The sequence below is a fragment of the Austrofundulus limnaeus genome, unplaced genomic scaffold (assembly GCF_001266775.1).
Source record: "Austrofundulus limnaeus strain Quisiro unplaced genomic scaffold, Austrofundulus_limnaeus-1.0 Scaffold1825, whole genome shotgun sequence".
NCBI classification, from domain to species: domain Eukaryota; kingdom Metazoa; phylum Chordata; class Actinopteri; order Cyprinodontiformes; family Rivulidae; genus Austrofundulus; species Austrofundulus limnaeus.
The window spans coordinates 379-17,728 of record NW_013954227.1 but is presented as its reverse complement, the minus strand read 5'-3'; the positions used below and the strand labels follow the sequence as shown (position 1 = coordinate 17,728).

General features: G+C 41.9%; 1 protein-coding gene across 2 annotated transcripts; it reads right to left on the bottom strand.

Moving 5' to 3' along the window:
- Positions 1–1,434: 1,434 nt before the first annotated feature.
- On the bottom strand, positions 1,435–16,502 carry LOC106536457 (alpha-1A adrenergic receptor). Of its 2 annotated transcripts, XM_014033743.1 has the most exons (3): positions 16,301–16,502; positions 5,378–6,606; positions 1,435–2,452 (listed from the first exon to the last, which is right to left on the bottom strand). In XM_014033743.1, the coding sequence occupies exons 2-3, from the start codon at positions 6,315–6,317 to the stop codon at positions 1,995–1,997; spliced, it is 1,398 nt and encodes a 465-aa protein (XP_013889197.1). In that variant the 5' UTR covers positions 6,318–6,606; positions 16,301–16,502; the 3' UTR covers positions 1,435–1,994. The 2 variants fall into 2 exon arrangements, with proteins under 2 accessions (XP_013889197.1, XP_013889198.1); XM_014033744.1 differs by lacking the exon at positions 16,301–16,502 and having other exon boundaries at positions 5,378–7,131.
- Positions 16,503–17,350: the final 848 nt, after the last annotated feature.

The following is a 17,350-nucleotide window of genomic DNA, read 5'->3' as shown; positions in this document are numbered from 1 at the left end:
CCGCCTCCACATCCCAGTTTCTCATCAAGCTCCGCCTCCACATCCCAGTTTCTCATCAAGCTCCGCCTCCACATCCCAGTTTCTCATCAAGCTCCACCTCCACCTCCCAGATTCTCATTAAGCTCCGCCTCCACATCCTAGCTCCTCATCAAGCTCCACCTCCACACATCCTAGCTTCTCATCTAGCTCCGCCTCCACATCCCAGCTTCTCATAAAGCCCCACCTCCACATCCCAGCTTCTCATAAAGCTCCACCTCCACATTCCAACTTCTTATTTAACTTCAACTCATTTTACCAACTTCTCATCAAGCTCCGCCTCCTTGTCCCAGCTTCTCATCCAGTTCCACCTACACGTCCCAGCTTCTCCTTTACCTTCTTGTACCTCACTTCTCATCCAGTTCTGTTTCCACATCCTCCTTTCTCATCTAGCTTTCCTTCCATGCCCTTACGTCTCATCTGGCTCTACCTCTTTGTTCTTGCTTCTCATCTAGCTCTGCCTCCATGTCTCATCTTTTCTTTTAACTTCATCTCCTTGTACCTTGCTTTTCATCCATCTCTACTTCCAAATCCTTGCTTCTCATCCTGCTCCACCTTGTCCTTCCAGCTTCTTATTTAACTTCAACTCCTAGTACCAGATTCTCAAGCTCCGCCTTCACATCCCAGCTTCTCATCCAGCTCCGCCTCCCACGWCCCAGCTTCTCATCCAACTTCCCCTCCACATTCCTCATTCTTGCTCTTACCCCCCTTTATTGTATACATTCTCATGTCCACTCTCATTATCTGTCATCTGTACCCATTCTCATCCCAACTATCTTCATCCTTTGTCCCTTCCTCTTCTCATCTTTCTCAAAATGTAACAAATGTAGGAATCCTGGGTTCATATATCTGCAGTGAGCTACTTTAGTTTATCCAAAACAGCAAACCTGCAACACATTCTTGGCGTTTGTTTTCCCCATACGCAAAGTTAGTGTTTGAGAGCCGCATTTGTTTGTAATGTCCAAATATTGATTTTTGTTTTWCTTGATACTAAACATGAACCAGGTTTGTGCTAAAACTGATGAAGAAAGCTGGAGAGACTAAGACTTGATTTATCTGAGCTGGGATCTATTTAAGCGCTCAACCGCCGCTACTTTTCCTGCTTCCGAGTTAAATCTGTAGCACGCTCACGGAGCAGTTTGTTCCTGAAATCTGATAGTGCCACTGTTTGTGGCTTCCCAGTAATGAAGTGACTCAGGGATCCTGGGTGTCCTGGAAATAAGAACTCATTGATGACGGAGTTACAGCTGAGGAATCACATCAAACAGCTGGTGTTTAAAATGTGTACATGCATCATAGATGTTTCTCGATTGTTTTTGGGTTTTAATAAGCAAAAARCATGGAGACGACCCCCTCGGTGTAGCCCCCCCGCAGGCAGGAAAGCTTGAATTACAAACATCCCATCATCAGCACTTCGTTTATTTGACATCACAGATGATGTAAACACAAAAAGCTTTGGTAAAGTCTTTAAAACAAGCAGCAGAGATTTTCCTTCTTCAATAAAATAATCAGTTCTTGACATTTCCTTTCAATGACATGAATCTTGCTCATTTCTTTATCAGAACAGAGGTCACACACACAAAATGCACACACACACTCCCACACCTGGTTTCTCTGAGCTGTTAGTGAATGATAATTATCCCCAGAGTGTTTTAATATCCTGCCTCAAAGGGTTTTAGTCCAAAATGCAGAAATACCACTAATGTTTAATGAAATCATGTCTCTGGGGTTCTCCTACACTTTCATTCAGAGTGATCGCTTCATTTTTAAGCTCTGTTGATGTGCCTCCTCGTGTTCGTACGCTTGGCTTAAACCAAAAATACAAGTCCAAAACTTCCTGTCTGAGCAAGTCATTTGTTGCATTTCAGGAATTCTCTTACCCAGGAGTTGTTTTATAATTGTGCCACTGAGAAGACTGAAAAATGAGGTCTGGATGCCCAGAATTCTCAAGAAGCKAATTAAACAGCTTCTCCTGAAATGCCAAGAGAAAGTTGCAAGACCTTGGCCGACCCGTTCGTGGAGGGGGTCTGCGGTCCCGAGGTCCGCCTCGCTGAAAGGCACCAGGCTTTCAGCAGACCTTTCCTCTGAGCTCGTTTTTTACCGCCGGCACACGACGGCGAGGTCGACAGTGTCCCGCAGCAAGCCCACGGAGACGCAGCGGGCCGGTTSCTGACGGTGGTAACGGGCGCGTTGGATGCTGGGCCCAGACCGGAGGAGTGGGAGCCGACGGGTCCCTGTTTGGCGGCGGGAGTCCCGGCTCTCAGGCAGCGCCCTCGCAGCATGTTGTGGAAGGCCTTTTTGAACTCCTGACTGAAGCACGGGTAGATAATGGGGTTGATGCAGCTGTTGAGGTAACCCAGCCAGAAGGTTATCTTAAAGATGGTTTCAGACGGTTTGTAGGACGGAAAAATAGACCCTGAACATGGAAACAGACAAAAATTAACTAGAGAAGTGAAATAACAATAGTTAAACATTTAACTAATATTGCACTGTTTATCTGCTTTAAAAAGTGGAACTGGTCTGAATTGATTCCTCCTTACTGTAACTCCACAAGCCCCGCCCCTTTTCTGAGGCGTGTCTCAGATTAACTCGTTTTAAGGTTGCCTCTTTAAATCCAAATGAGGTGCTTCACCGAGTGGTCCATTCCAGCTTGATAGMGGGGTTTACCATTATAGCGGCAAAGAAAATTTTTATTCACAAATTAATTAAAATACGTCATCAACTGAAGACTTGAAGGTCACCAAATTTTTGTTTTGTGGCAAWTAATTTGATGTAATAATTCCGAAAACGTCCTAGAAAATAGAGAAATTAATGAAAAATATAAAATCATCCACGCAGCACTGGGAGAAACTAAATTCACATTTTCTGCACTCCAATAATCTCCAAGTACACAAAAAATGCATTTAACAGCTAAAAAAGTGGATTTTTTTCATGATATGTCCCCTTTAAAAGGTGTGTGATCATGTTATTTCCTGTGCCTGTTAGTAAAATATCTCATCAGCCACTCAACAGACTTCAATGAACCACTGCATGGATGTTTGCAACTGGTTAACTTTTAGATACAACCCAATTCAAGATGGCTGRCACGGTTTATTGATGCTGTTTTTAAACGGTGAAACCTCAAAAATTCAAACGGATTAAATGTATCCCTGAAAAAAGGCAACATTAGGAGGTCTTTTTTTCTGTTTTGTGGTGCAAAGAGAATCAGTGAAGTTATTTTACATCAAGCAGATTATCTTTTCTGACAAAAACATACTACTTGTCATCCTTCATAGAAGGCGACCTGTTACGGTCAAATGTTTTTATTGCTATAGTTACAGTGTGGGGCAACTCCTACARTGGTTTACYGCAMCTTGTATTCCTAGGCAGTCTCCCATCCAAGTACRAACCAAGCCCAACCCTGCTTACCCAATATACCCATCCAAGTACCAACCAAGCCCAACCCTGCTTACCCAATATACATCGTTTGTTCCAAGAGCAATGCCTACCGACAGCATTATCTGTTTCTTGGATAAAGTTATCTGGTTTTATAAGCTTAGTAAAAGCCCTGGAGAATTGTTGCTGCGTAACAGGTTGATTAACAAGTGCTTTAGCAAAAAACAGGCCAAGAATTTTAGTCGTAAAAGAAAATTTCTTGGGTATTTCAAAAGGTTTAAAAATCTTGACCTCTCATCTCCTCGTGTCTGATTGAGCTGTGAGCCGTGAAGCTCTGCCTCTATTGAAATGCACAACTATCCCTCTGACTGTCTGCCTTGGGAGTCTGCGGTGACTCTGGATGCCTCCTGGCATTACAGTCCATTAAGCTTCATGCTTGTTATCTATAATAGCTTTCGTACGAGGGAGCAATGGTTTGGCTCATTCCACAGTGGAGGCCCATTCMGCAGTTTTGTTTGTTCTATTTGGTTGCTTGTAATTGAATTTTTCATGTCCTTGCAGAGACACTGTGAGTCAAATGTGTCGAGGAGGAAAGTCCGGCTGGACGTTCGCAGAGCAAAACATTTTAATTACCAGCGTTGTGCAATGATTCAGGCCTCAGTAAAACRAGCCTTAGTGAAAAAATAAACCGTATTCATACCTGCATAAATGTTTCTCTGCATGCGTGCATTCAGGTATTTATTGCAGACTCTAGGGGGCTCTTGTTTTTTATTTGCATGTGAAGGCTGCTGCACACAAGATTTTCTAATCTACGTTTACACCTTCTACCACTTATCCATAGTCACGTTGCAAAGACAAGAGGTCCAGGAGAGATATCCAGACCTCCTTCTCCCGTACGATACTCTCCAGGTCCTTTGGGAACCCAAAATGTTCCCAGGCCTGAGAGGATATATTATCCCTCCAGTGCATTCTGGGTCTGCATGAAAAATCTCTGAAGGGAGGTGACTAAGATGCATCCTGATCAGATGACCCTAACCACCTCAWCTGACTTCTTTTGATGCAGAGGTGTATGGGGCAATATGAGGGCCAAAATTAAGACTATTGGTACTGTAATTATTATTCTTATTTTTGACATTGATCTATGTTTATTTTTGTTGTTACTATCTTTAATTCTATTATTTTTTTGCTGCTATTAATGTTGTCACATGGCAGCGTACTGTTTTGTGGATTGATGTGTGTACATGCTGCTGCTACTGCACCTGAATTTCCCCACAACAAAAAAGGCTGTTTCTATTCTATTCTATTCTATTCTATTCTATTCTATTCTATTCTATTCTATTCTATTCTATTCTATTCTATTCTTTCTTTCTTTCTTTCTTTGTTTATTTATTTTCAATAATCTTTGGTCAACCGTAGCACGGAAACGACTGCACTGATCAGCATGAAATTTGGCAGAACTGTAGATGTGTCCGACCTACACTGCACCACCCAACGGTTTTACAATTATACCATATCTGAGGAGGGTCTCCATCTAAAAAGGGGGTGTCTGGACATACAAAAATGTTTATAATTCAAAAACTATTCAACATAGCAGCTTCAGATTTTTTTGTTGTTTAGCTCTGATGAAGGGCTATCCATCAGGCCCARCAAAGACCTCCCCACTGCCACCACCACTGGACCCCCAACGAAAACAATAAATCTGTTCTGGTGAGTTCTGGTGCATTGGTGCTTTGTTATGTATGCTAGTTCATTTTGGTGTTTGCCTATGTCCGTTAGCTGAGGCAGCCATCTTGAATTGGTTTTGCTTAAACTCTTTGGGTATACCTTATTGCAAGAATATTCTGAATGATTCTCTTCTAATCCAGGGGTTGACGGTGTTTGGTGCAATTGGAAGCAGCTCCTTCTAAACTAAACTGAAAAGTAGACAGAGTCAGGTTTTGGTGCAGAGGTGTCAGGAGGTACCTACCGATGGGTAAAACCAGAAAAAACGGGAGCCAGCACAAAACAAAGCAGCCGACCACGATGCCCAGAGTCTTGGCMGCTTTTTCCTCTCCGGAGAACTTCAGCATCTTTGGCAGGTGGAAGGAGGGCCGTTTGTTCATGGCGTTCTCCTCGCCCTCGTGTTTCTCTGCCTGAGCAGAGTTCCCTCTGTGTATCCTCAGCATCACGCCCTCCATCTCCACCTCCTCGCCTTTGCTGCTCTCCCGCAGGGTCTTGGTCTCCTTCCTCACCACGGTGTAGACGCGGCAGTACATGGCCAGGATGATGACCAGGGGGATGTAGAACGACCCCAAAGCTGAGAACAAAGCGTAGCCCGGCTCTTCTGTGATCCGACACACCGTCTCATCTTCCGGGTCAGGCTCCTTCCATCCAAACAAAGGGCCCACGGATATGGCTGCTGAGACTCCCCAGAGAGCAGCCACGGCGGTCAGGCCTCGCCGCCCGGTCGCTATGGCRGGATACCTCAGAGGGTAGCTGACAGCCAGGTAGCGGTCGATGGAAATCACACACAGGCTGAGGATGGAGGCGGTGCAGCAGAGGACGTCCAGGGCGGCCCAGACGCTGCAGAAGTCACGCCCGAACACCCACTTGCCCAGAGCTTCGGAGGTGGCGGAGAAGGGCAGGACGGCGAAGCTGAGCAGCAGGTCTGCGGCGGCCAAGTTGGCGATGAAGTAATGCGTCACGGAGCGCCACTGGCGATGGAAGACCACAGACAGGATGACCAGGATGTTGCCCAGGACTCCGAACACGATGAAAACCACCAGCACGAGCCCTAGAACCACCYCCTTGGTGACGTCGACCTCTGGTTGGGTGGAGGAGCTGCAGTTTGGGCAGAAATCTGCTGGAGACAACACGCTGATGTTCTCAGCTGGAACCATCGTAAACTCCTGGCTGAAGCTATTCATGAAGATCTACAACTCCCCCTGTTGTCTGCCCCATCCGGCGCAGAGAAGAAAACCCTTCCCAGCTGGATGAACTGCTTTTCCATTTCATTTTACAAATGCAGCAGCCTTTGCCAACAATCCATAGATCACGTTGTCCGGATTCCTTGGCTGAATGTCATGTTTTGACAGCGTGACACAGCAGCAATTWGTCATAGTGAGTCTGAAATACCTAATGAAAAAACATGATTTAATCATTGACAGATCCAAGATGTCATCTTTATTCACCCTGAAAGGTCTCGCAGCGATAAATCTGCAAAACAAGATAACAAAGAAAATATATTTAACAACAGCGCCGCAACGACAGGTTTTCATAAATCAGGCTCTCGACTCCTTAATTACGTTTTTTTCCCCTCAGCAGGAAAGAAACAAGAAAATTACAGAAACAAAATGACAGAACATTTTTACATCCGTCTCTGATTAAAAGGTAAAAATATCACTCAGCGATCTTCTCACTTCATTAGAGATGCTGCAGAGTAAACAAAGGGGTGAAATATGGAGCACTCGCAATTTCCTTTTCATCCACTAACAGTGTGACCTCTGCTAGCTGACACCCATAAAATACCTTAATATTATTCAGATTTAAAGGGGGGGCGGGTATGCAAAATTGAGTTCATGTTATAATGTCACTCCTCATCAGAAACATACCAGCGTGTTGTTTTGACTCGTTCATGCATGTTTGAGAAATCCTTCAATCTCCTGTGGTAGGCGCTGGAACAAAGCTCCGCCTATTTACACAAAGCTCCTCCCCGTAGCTCAGTCTTTAAGCCCCCTACTCCCCCGCAATTTTTGTCATGCAACTGCGACAATGAGAGCCGATTGCGTCAGTTCTGATGGAGCATAGCGGGCACTTTTTTTTAAGGTAAATTATTTTCACATCAGTCTAACGGATCCCCGATTCTTGAAGCCAATGTTGCTTTTTCTTCCTCCATTTACATGATAAAAATGACACATGACAAATGTTACACACGTATCAATTTAAACAAAAAAAGATCCATTTTTTAACAAAACAAACAAAACATAGTAACAGTGGATAGTAAAACAATGTAGAACATTTAAAGGCACAGTGTGTAGGATTTTGTCAATTTTTTTTAGCCAAAATTGAGATAATCACTAATGACAATAATAAAAAAACATGTCTAATCATTGCAGACAAAGACCTTGTTTTATTATTTTTACCTTATAAAAAGCTGTTTATATCTCCACGGTTGCGGGTCGCCAGTACAGACAGCTGCCATCTTGTCTACGAAGGCTCATGAAGGACAAACTGCGGCAGCGGCGTCAAAACTGGTTTTAGTTGTAATACTATAAATGTAATATTTGTTGTCTGTTATTGTAGCTGGGATAATTTTACTTATTAAAGCTCATAATCTTACCACTTGAAACATCACTAGCCCTGAAGCTGCTGGTAGACATCGCGGTTGGAATTATCAAAGGTTTTTGACACCTGAGAGACACCGTAGCAACTCCTTTGTGTTTGGAAGCAGGGGGTGGGGGTGGGGGGAGGACCAGGGAGGACGATTCAACCGCTCAACCACTAGATGTCGCTGAAAACAACAAATCCTACACACTGTGCCTTTAAATATGTAACAACAAAAACAAAGAATTGTTTTTATTGTATCAGATACATACATGAAAATAACATAAATACATACATATATGTCGTGATCTATGTCTGTGCTCATGATTTATTGTAGTTTTCTATCTTGTCCTCTGTTTTCTTCCTCCTTTCTGCCTTTTCTGCAGCCCCGCCCACTCACACCTGATCCTCCAGGTGTTTCCTGTTTGTGCTCATTAGTCTCACCTTCATATTCTGTGTTTTATCTGCACTTCCCTGTTGGATCATTGTTCTGTATTGTGCTCTATGTTCCAGCCTAAAGGTTTTCATGTCCTGTGTTTTGCCACGTCCAAGCCTTGTGAGTCTTTTGAGCTGCCCCGTCAGCACTTTTTCTTAACTTATACTTCGTTTTCTGGAGATGATGAGAAAACTACTCAAGTAAAATTGTTCACAAAAATTGGGAAAGTGAAAGTACTTTTACACAATCTCTTTTAAAATTAACTGCTGAATTTACTGAACCAAACTGGTTCCACTAAGCCAGGTTGAGTAAATTGAGCGATATATTTATACTCTTTGCTCAACTTACTCGACTAATCTTAGTGGAGCCAGTTGACACGACTGTTGAGTAAATTCAACGCTTCATTTTTTAGAGTGCAGAAACATCTTCTTTCACGATGAGCTCAAACATGTTTAATTTTGTAACGAGGTGTCAAATTTTAAAGTAAAAGTATCATTTTTAGCTTAAATTGTAACAAAATAAAAGTAAAAGTAGCTATTTAAAAATAATTTGTAAAATTGCAAATCCTCAAAAAAACCAGTTAAGAACTGTAACGACGTAAATATACTTAGTTACTATAAAACTCTTGAGTCACTTCTTGAATGGCTAATTTACACTTTTACTTGAGTAAAAATATGTTAAAGTAGTGCTACTCTTACTTGAGTACAATTTTTGGGTACTCTACCCGCCTCGTCRTATTTTCCTTTTCGTTCACTGTCACCTTTGTCTGTGCAACCTTGAAACAAGTTTTTATTAAAGTTTGACTTTAGTTTACCCTTTTTTATCTGCTCAGACTGATGTTCTGTAAGGAGGGCGGAGATGAGAAACATTAAGACGTCACAAAGAAACAGGAGGAGAGTAGAAATAACGATTCTCTCCGGGAGCCGAAAGAAAAATAATTTGTGGCATTATGGGAAATCCAGCCAACCGTGCTGCGAGGAGATAAATGAAAGCACAAATAATTATGTTTTTTAAGGGCAGACAGGCTTCCAGCGCAGACGATGGCTTCCTTGAAGSTCTCGAGTGTGTTTCTGGGTTTTAACTCATTCGTCAGATGACAGGCTGCGAACTGAAGCGTGAGGACGACACTATATAACCCCCAGAGAGGCGCTGATAGGCCCGCTCACCGCCTCCCTCTCTCTGAGTGTTTGAGATGTCAGTGAGCGAGATAAAAAGTCCCACTGAACCAAAACACACATAAACACTTAATGGTGGGCTTTCAGCACCYGTGGCCCGGAGGGGAAACAAAAATGCCGCACGCTGTGAACGAATATGTTGGGTCGCGGTGATGTTTGTGAAGCATGTTCAGCTGGAATGAGATTTCTCAGTGCGGTGAAGTGGCAAAAAAAAAAAAAAAAGATTTAAGGGCGGCCACAGCAACAAGTTTTCTCCTCCGTCCACAAGTGTCGGAGCATCGGTTCGCCGCTGCCAAAAGGGTCAAACGGGACATAAATTAACGCTGACCGGAGGTGAAATGAGAAATACAAGATGCAGCGCATTATTCRTACACTCTGCAGCACCGTCCAGGTTTGCCCTCAGTTCGTCATCGAGCTGCTGAGGCGACACATTTTGTGTTCTTGCGCTGTGTTCAGATCGCCCCGAGGCAAAAAACAACCTGATCTTTGAGAACTTTTCGCGACGACGTCATAACAGACAAGTAGAGTAATGCTGATGTTACAGATGCTTTCTGTCTTTAACTTGATTTATGCAAGGATCGAGACAAAATAAGAGGTTGAAGTCAGCTTGTTGCTGTTACACCTCTGAGCCATCAAGGCAGGCAGTCATAATGGTCGYCAGAGCTTGAAGAGGCGCTTGTCTTTAAGTTTACATCTTGGTTTTCATTGTAATTTTACTATTCTATTGTAATATTCTTTAGTACAAAAGAAAATTCTGAATGGTACCTTTTAAAAAATCAGGTGGGATGGTTTAATTCATAAAAGCTAATCCATAATCCAAAAGACACAAAGAACCTAAAGAGAGTTCCTACATCTTCTTGTTTTTTTTTGTTGGTCAGATCAGGTTTTGTGGCCAAAACGAACCAAATAATTAAGCATACTCTACAAAATTCTACATTTTTTCCATCATTAGTTTTTTTTTTTGCTTCCCAGGATTCAAACTTTAAATTAAAAAGTATTTTAAAGTGGTCTTGATCAGATTTTTTCAGGCTTTATGAAAGTCTTTCGAAAGTTTAATCTCATTTTCAGTCCAGTAACTGATTATTTTCAGAGAAATGTTTTTATTTTTGAACGGTACAGAATAAAATACCTTCTAAACTCAAGGGATGGACCTATAATAGACGACTCTGCACTAAAACCAGTTTAATTTGGATCCTTAGGGTGGATTCACACTTGACTCATTTGGTCCACTTTAAAWGGACCAGAGTTTGTTTCCCGTGTTGGTCCGGACCTTTCATGCAGGTGTGAATGCACCCCAATGCATCCCAAAATTAGAAGTTTATCATCATAAAACCAACGTTAAATGAGCTGCCCTTGAAAACGTAAACGCAAACTGCATCAAACATAATCTGCTTTTGGAGTGGACCAAAGGACTTTCCTGGTGTGAATACACCCTTAGGGTCTTGTCACCAGCAGCCTGTAACAAATATTTATCCATTTCTTTAGTTGAGTAAAAAACATTAAAAATAACAGTTTGTCAGGAAAAMCAAGATGATTTTCAGAGCTATTAGCTGAAAACCTAACAGATAATCAACTGAAGGTTGATGTTTCCTTTGATCAGTATAACCTTTCCATAGCATTCATCTATTGGAAACACTGCTTCTTTAGTTTTTTTTCCAACATTATTCTCATTTTTTTAAAGCGCACCTTGCCCTGTATGCTGTTGGGGTCAGATACAAGCAGCCAAAGTACAAAGAAAACCCTTGAGTGACCTTCAGGAAGCCCGAGGAACTGGTGATTATTCTGAAAATACACCAAAGTCTGGTTCTTTAGAAGCAACAGAAAAAGAAGAGTGGTTTTTCAAAACTTGTGCACAGCACTGCAAGTTGGGTGGTCATCATGATGTGACTGCTCTGTGAACCGCTCCACTTAGTTTCAGCCGTATGTTTTACCAGACGGGGCAGCGAGGTGACGGGGATGAAACGCTGAAGCGGTGTCCGATGTGTGAAATGACATTTGCAGTCCGGTCCACTCGTCGTTGTCCTCCCACCTTTTCCAGCTCCAATCTGCCACTTCTGTCTCATATTTTCTTTCTCCAGGAAAAAAAAAATATTAATACACTTGTTAGGACAGTCAATCATCTCAAATGTCAGTCCTGATTCATTTGATCATTTGAGACTTTCTRTTAGCTAAACATAGTTCCTACTTCTCCAATGTAAGGATTTGATTTTTCCTAAACAGAAATCTAAGCTTTTGATTTTTTTTTTTTTTTGCTACGGATATTCATTAGGCTGCAAATAATAAATTTAATGAGCACCTTAATGGCATTCTTTTGCACCGACCWGCCAGCCCCCGCAGGGACCGAGGCTGCACATCTTCCTCTACAGATAAGATTTGATTAAAAGCTATCAGCAAACAGTATAATTCTCCAATTTACATGAGTAATCCAGAGGCTTGTCTGCTCATGTTGTTGCATTAGTGGATGTAATGGGGAGACGTTCTGTCCTTGAAGCAACAGGACCAATAAAGATGCGAGTCGAARGAGAAGAATGTAGGCTTGAATTGATAAATGGGGTTTTTATTTGATAAAACAGAAAACTTTAGGGAACATTAGTCGACCTAATGTACCCTGACTGTAGTCAAATTTACCCAAAGTAGTAGTTTATTGTTTGAGGCAGCAGGTTTATTATAAAAGCAGCACATGAGCTGAATGTAGTTGAGTTTTATTGCCTACTGTGTGCAGACGTGGTAACGTTTACCCACATCTTTACGTGGTGAAGGTGCAGCAAAGCATGATGGGAAAAATCCAGTTAATGAGAACTAAAGCCAGGATCTCACCGAGCTGGGATTGTTGGAGACTAGCGAGTTAAGACAATTTTGCAAGAAAAAAKKCCCGTAAACTTTCTGTTGCAGCTTCATTGAACTGCTTGTAACGGAGCGTGTTGTAGAACTCAAGACTTTTGGATGGTCTTGGACTCGGACGTTGTGGACTCAGGATTTTATGTCAAAACCAGTCAGGACCACAACTGTGGAAATATCACTAAATAGCCAGCATATTATCCAATTTATTTGTTAACATTMTTGCTTTGAATGTAAAATGTTCTGATTCAAATCCAAGCTTGGCTCATTGCTAATTATGGATTTTTGTTACCACCATCCCCATCAGCCACTTGCATGTGGCACCCCAAATAAGTGAACAGTGTTTGAGAACGGGAGAATACATCAGTCAGTAATGCAATTTGGCTAAATAAATAATAAAGAATATTTGTAAAACAGCACCAGGAGAAAGTGTACAGAAACTTGTAAATTCTGCAGTGCRTCGCTTTCCGAGACGGTGGGGATACATCAAATGTGTATCGTCACTTATAGTGCCTCTACTTGACTTGGCTGAACTCTGTTCAGCACGGTTCGGTGGGTTTTCCATTACACTTRAGTAACAGCTCCAGTGTATGGGTTCATCTTTAAGTTGGGTGGTCCACGTTATGCCACARGCCTTACCAGCTGGTGGTGGTTATGCTCCATTAAGCATTTTGCCATCCACCATTAGAAGAAGACGACCCCAAACAGATATGCAACACAACAATGGAGGACATAGTAGCGTTTTTATTACAAATGGCAGATCAGGTGGTTCTGAGAGTAGCTCTTGTATGACTCCACCTACCAAACTATTAGTGACCAACAGTATTCTGATGTTGCATTTTCAGGCCACCTTTACACTTGGAACCATAACAAAGTAGCGAAAAAGGGCTTGGTTCCATGAATCCTTGCTAGTGGAACCAAGGAGAGCCACGTTGAACCATGCTCTAGGGGTACTAGTAGAAAAGGGGCATTAGAAAAGAAGGACAAACGTACGCTATGTGTAGGTGATGTTAGCAAAGCTAGCTAGTTAATGTTAGCAATCCTCCTCTGCGCTAAAATTCTTTACCCGGCCCTCACACAGAGATTTAGACAATATTAGCTATTAAGTTAGCCACCTGTGTACAGAATACTGTATGTTTTAGGAAACTAGTTTCAGTTATTTTTGTTCTGGTCTTGGTCTCGGCCCCTAAAAGTCTTGGTCCTGTCTCAATCTCGTCTTGGTGACTAGTGGCGTGGCCAGATTTAGGAAAAATACATCTTTGCGCTCTTGAGGCCAGTTGGAAACCCCTGCAAAAAAACTAAGTGAAATATTACCTTAAAGGAGACATATCAGGCTTTTAAATCCTTCTTTTTCACATTTAAATCCTTCAATTGGGGTCTATATAAAGCGGAACTGCAATGCTTTGGTCTGAATTCATCCTTATTGTAACTCCACAAGCCCCTGTTCCACTCCTTTTCCAAAGTGTGTTTCAGATCAAATCGTTTTGTAGCTATCTCTTTTAATCCAATTGAGGTGCTTCAAAGAGCGGRCCATTCTAGTTTGATAGAGGGCTTTACGACTATATAGCTGCGCAGAAATATTTTATTTACAAATGAATTAAAATATGACAAAAAGGGAAGACTTGTCCATCCAGCCTTACATGTTGGACCCAGAGCCTGACCCAGAACCAGAGGAGAATGAGGACCAACAAATTATAGTTGGTAAGTCCAGACCATATTAGGGAGCTCCGTTGCAAAAAATTTGACGTAATAATTCAGAAAACGTCATAGAACATAGAGAAACTGATGCAAAATATGACTCTATAACAACATCTATAAGGGGTGTAAGAAAATATCGATACACTGAAATATTGCGATATTTCATTTCCCAATACTGTATCAACTCTCTAAAGCAATGGTTTTCAAATTAAGCTTTTTACATTACATTACAGTTGCAGAAATTTGTGACTTCAGATATTACTCGTTTACTTARGCAAACTTTGSTAARATGYGCATAATAACAATATAAYCCATAATAACTACAATACTACTTTTATTCATATAAAATTATTGTAAATAAAATTATTTACTATAATTAGGATGAAAATATCTTCCATTTGCAATTTATTTGCATTTAAATTGATGTCTGGAAATCATCTGGGGACCCTCGCTTGATATTTTGTGACCCACAAAGGGATCCGAACCCCAACTTTTGGAACCACTGCTCTAAAGCACTGATTAAAACATAAACTTTATGCCAGCGGTTCATTCTTGTGTTGTAATTTAGCCTCCYACCACTAGTTGGCAGCAGTCAGCCAGCCATTTGCTCCTCCACCCTGGAAGAGCCAGAGAGTTTAATGCCTCAAACATTGGCTGTGTCCAAAACGGCAGGTCGGGTCCTCCGAAGGTCGAATTCGTCGGCCGCATACGTCACAGCGCCGCGACGAAGGACGTCCAAAACGGAAGACTCCTCCGATGCGTCCGACAAATACGTCCTTCTTTTTCCCCGAATCGAAGGACAGGTCTGATGGATGCTTCCCGGCCCAGCATATCCCATAATGCATTGCGGCCCGACCGGAGATTTTTTTAAGCTAGTAATGGCGGACGAAGCGAGAGAAAAGAATACATTTTAAATAAAAGTATGGTGATTTAAAAATTTAAAAAAAATTAGCGGTTGTAATTCTAATACTTTTGTCATTTGTATGGACATGTTTTTACATATTATTTTTTCGTCATAAAAAACGCGAAATAAACATGAACCTACAGCGGGTCAATTAGTTCTTCAAATGATACTTTTAAGTTCATTTTATAGTTTTGTGATATTAATAATGCTAATATATTGATATTTTTCTCGTTTTCATTTAAGTTTGCTTGTTTAGCGTCGTCACAGTTGCTAGGAGACATGACATACACCGGGGTAAGGAGGGGAGGCTAGACCGTCCAAATCCACAGCCTCTTTTTTTCCGGTCTTCCCGGTCTACCAAGGACCCAGCCCACCGAGACCGGGGAGTCTGGGTCCTCCGGAGGACCCGTCCTGCCGTTTTGGACACAGCCATTACCATTGTGGGTAATCATATGTAACATTGTGAGTTTTATTTTTAAGTAGAATTTTTGGAGAAAAACTGGCAAAATATCACCTTGCGTACAGTATCACAATATATCATAATTGTCWCAATATTGTAACCCCCTATGTCATGATATGTATCATATCAGAAAATTTTTGCCAACACATGGCCCGGGATAAACTAAATTCAAAATTTCTGCACTCCTAGAGACTCCAAAATGCATTTAACAGCTAAAAAAAGGGGATTTTGCCTAATATGTCCTCATTAAGTGACTAAAACTCAGTAGATCAGAAGGAGGCAGCAATCCTCACATTCCTGACCTGAACAGTCACATCAGTATATATATATTTCTTCATCCTGCCAGCTTTGAGAAACTTTCTCCAGTTATTATCTTCAGGTCACGACATCGCATCGGGAAAACGCAACCCCGGCGCCTCCCTCCCGCTGCCGGAGAAGGTCAGCTCACGTGCGTCGCCGCTTCCACGAGTGCCGCGTGACCGAGTGTGTCGGGTTCTGGAGAGGAGAGCACTCTCCGGATGAATTACAGCACATGAAGTCCATTTCCTAAAATGCTGCCTATTCTCCTCGGGGGATGAGTCACTGCTTGAAGTTCATAATTCAATACCTTTATGACACTGGTGATTATGTTGCATCAACCTTCAGCAGCAGCAGCTTTCATCCACCTGATGGTTCAGTCTCGTTTTTTATTTATTTATTTATTTTTTACTGCAGATGGATTCCAGCCTTTAAATCAAACTATTTTTTAGTTATATTTTAACCAATTTCTCATTTCACATCTGTTTTATTTGGATTGATGACAATCTACCTGTTGAGGGGAGATACTCCAAATAATATATCCGTTTTAAAAAATGTTTCATTTTTGATTATTTGATGACCCAAAAGGTTACAACAATTGGCTAAAGTTTTGCACATTTTGTTTTACCCTCATAGTGCGTCTCGGAGCCGTTTTAAAAAAAAGAATTACAGAATCCTGCATTAGATTTAAATTAATTCCACTAAAGCATGTTGCAAAACGCATATTGTGAGCCAGACATGGAGGTGCTGGATGGAGGGAGGAAAAAGAGAAAGCTTACCTTCCTCAGAGTGCACGCGTCTCTCTGCACCCAGACAAGAATGCAGCTAATTTTCTCTGAGAGCGTTCTGGTTCGTTATTGCGCCTGCCACAGACAACGAGGAGAGCACGGTGAAGTGCTTCCCTCCCTCCTGCAGTCCTCCTGCCTCCTCTGATGGGGAGAGAAAAAAAAAACCACAGACTGGACCACCGACCTGATCCTGTCAGGCCCCGCCTCCCGCCGCTCAGAGCGTTCTGATTAGTGGGTGGGATTCGGTGATTCATCATATTAATCAACGTGATTTAAGCCATTTTTCTTGCCTTGTATCAACTTGACATTTTACACGGTGCCGCCAGGATTCYGTTTGAGCCAATAATTCAGGTGTGATGGATGTGATGGGAGGTCAGGTGAGGCTTTCTTTAATGAGGTCATCGACCCTTCAGGACAATAAGGTTGGGGTGGATCAAAGCGGATGTCTTAATCGTTGTYAATTTTACAATATGTAAACTTTTGGAACCCAAAGTGACCTGGTTTGAACTTTAAACCGGACTCAGTCCTTCAATCTTTTTTCTGCTCTCAGCCCCGTTTGGGTYGGATAAAATAAGTTTTCAGTTTGACTCAGTTGGTTTCCAGGAGTCTCACTGAATGAATCAACACGTATTTCCTGCTACTCTTTTATAGGTTCTTTTGTTTTCAAACACCTGACCCAGTTTAATTAGAAACAGTGGACACAGGATTTATTTGTACACCTTTTCTCAATAAAAGGAAACCTTAGAAAACATTATTGACATCAGGCTAAAGGTTAGAGGCTACGAGACCATCTCTGATCAGTTTGATGCTCCACAGWTTCTTCAGAAGTTTAACCTCCCTGGAAGAAGAGGAGAGAAATCCTTAAAAGTTTGTGAATTTGAAAAAGTAAAGTTAAAAGACTCCTGTCCTTGAATGTTGGCTGAATTTGATGTTAATCAAAGGATAACTTCCACAGAGATTAGAGGTGAACTCCAAGGTGACAGATCACTGTCATCTGATGTTAGAGACACAGTGGACTTAAGGAAGACGACCGAGGAGGAC